Here is a 2,110-nt window from a genome sequence, read left to right as displayed (position 1 = left end):
GCAGTTGTGAGGCTCCCAGCGTGCTTCGTTTAGCTGCCCAGGATGCCAGCTTTCAGGTTGAAAAACCCTTTGTCAGGCTGAGGAAATACCTGCAATTGATGTGTCTCCTGGTCCTGGATGGAGGGAATAGTAAAAAAAGCCAGAGGCCGGCCTGGCATGCAATGTAGACAAGAAAGCTAGACAGTGAAAATGGAAATGGAGGTGTCAGGGGGTGAGGGACAGGCTGGGGAGGAGGGTGTGGGGTGTAGGGGAAGTAGCAGCACAGGTAACAGTGCAGAGGTACCTGGGCAGTCAGATGTCCGGCAGGTCGCAGTGTGCCAGAACCCCACTGACTAATCTACATTGAGTCCATGAGTTTCTGTACCTGGGAGACTGCTGAAGAGCAGTTCGTAGGCCCGGCTGTGAAAAGTGGTTTGTAATTTGTTCCCTCTCACAATCAGGCCTGAGAGACTGGAGGCAGAGTGGGTTTTTGGTGAGGAATGCACCCCCGCAGGTAGCTGGTTTGTGTTGTCTTGCATAGATGCTGGTGTGCAGTTTGTGTGCTACTTACTGGAGATAGTTGGCAGGTGTTGTGTTTGCAGCTGTAGGAAGTTGGCTTCGGTGCTGGTAATGAGGTTAGGTGTTTGTTTGAATGTGCAAACCACTTCTCAGAGCTGGGCCTATGAACTGCACTTCATCAGTCCCGTAGGTACAGAAACTCATGGATTCAATATACACAGTCGAATTTGGGCACGTTGCACCCTGCCGAACATCTGACTGCCCAGGTCCCTCTGCACTGTTCCCTGAGCTGCTACATCCCCTTTTCCCCCCTACCCCCCACCCGAGCCTATCCCTCCCCCACGGACGCCTCCATTTCCATTTTCACTGCCTGGCTTTCTTGTCTGCGTTGTGTGCCAGGCCAGCCTCCACCTCTGTTTTTAATATGTAGGGTTCATACAATACTATGAAAAAACCTCATTTTTTTCTTTTATTTCATGCATAAAATATAACTAAAGCAAAGTCATGAAAGAAAGATAGACATGTTGTTCTTGGAGAGGATCTGCCTTTTCAGCAGTTTCCTCAGGGCAGCTTGGATCTCCTTGTTTCTCATGCTGTAGATGACCGGATTCATCAACGGAGGCACCACACAATACAGAACAGCTGCCAGGAGATCCAAGGGGGACGGGGAGTCAGAGATGGGCTTCAAGTAGGCAATGCTGCCAGTGGAAAGAAACAATGAGACCACGATAAGGTGAGGAATGCAGGTGGAGAAGGCTTTCTGATGGCCCTGCTCCGAGGGGATGCTCCACACTGCGGTGAAGATCTGAACATACGACACAACGATGAAAGCAAAACAGCCTAAACCTAAACACACACTGAAGGCAAGAGCTGCCAGCTCCCTGCGGTATGCGTCAGAGCTGGAGAGCTTGAGCAGCTGGGGTATTTCACAGAAGAACTGGTTGATGATATTTGAGTGGCAGAAGGGGAGACTAAAGGTGTTCCCAGTGTGCAGTGCAGAGTACATGACACCAGCAGCCCAAGCACCGGCAGCCATCTGGATGCAAGCTCTCCTGTTCATTATTATCCCATAATGCAGTGGCTTGCAGATGGCAACATATCGATCATATGCCATAATCGTGAGAAGGGATACATTTGCTCCCAAGAAGCAGATGAGACAAAACACTTGGACAACACATCCAGAGTAGGAAATGGACCTGGTGTTCAATAGGGAGTTAGACATGGATTTGGGCACGGTCACTGAGACGGAGCCAAGGTCCACAATGGACAAATTAATCAAGAAAAAGAACATGGGAGAATGAAGTTCACAGTTTAGAGTTACAACTGTGATGATGAGGAGATTCCCCATCAGGGCTGCCAAGTATGCTGCTAGAAAGATAACAAAGTGTAAGATCTGGAGCTCCCGAATATCAGAAAAGCCCAGGAAAAGGAACTCGGTCACAATGGTTTGGATGGACATTTCCCTCTTCAGGGCGTTGTGCAAGGCCTGTGAAGGAAGGACAAGAAAGTGGCCAGGATCAGAGTTACAAATATAACAGGAGGGAATCTCATGTCAGAAACAGCTCGTGAACTAACTGCCAGTACTGTCTGTCTTTAAGTGCTGTAAAATTGA

General features: G+C 49.1%; 1 protein-coding gene across 1 annotated transcript; it reads right to left on the bottom strand.

The window, feature by feature from the left end:
- Positions 1-1,087: 1,087 nt before the first annotated feature.
- On the bottom strand, positions 1,088-1,846 carry LOC132251848 (olfactory receptor 14A16-like; the record flags this gene model as incomplete). Its single annotated transcript, XM_059731766.1, has 1 exon — positions 1,088-1,846. A coding segment is annotated over exon 1 (759 nt), but the record flags the coding sequence as incomplete, so codon positions are not given.
- Between the last annotated feature and the right edge of the window lie 264 nt (positions 1,847-2,110).

The sequence above is a fragment of the Alligator mississippiensis genome, chromosome 7, assembly GCF_030867095.1.
Source record: "Alligator mississippiensis isolate rAllMis1 chromosome 7, rAllMis1, whole genome shotgun sequence".
Lineage (NCBI taxonomy): Eukaryota > Metazoa > Chordata > Crocodylia > Alligatoridae > Alligator > Alligator mississippiensis.
Note: the sequence above shows the minus strand (reverse complement) of the source record. Positions and strands in the feature narration are given on the sequence as shown.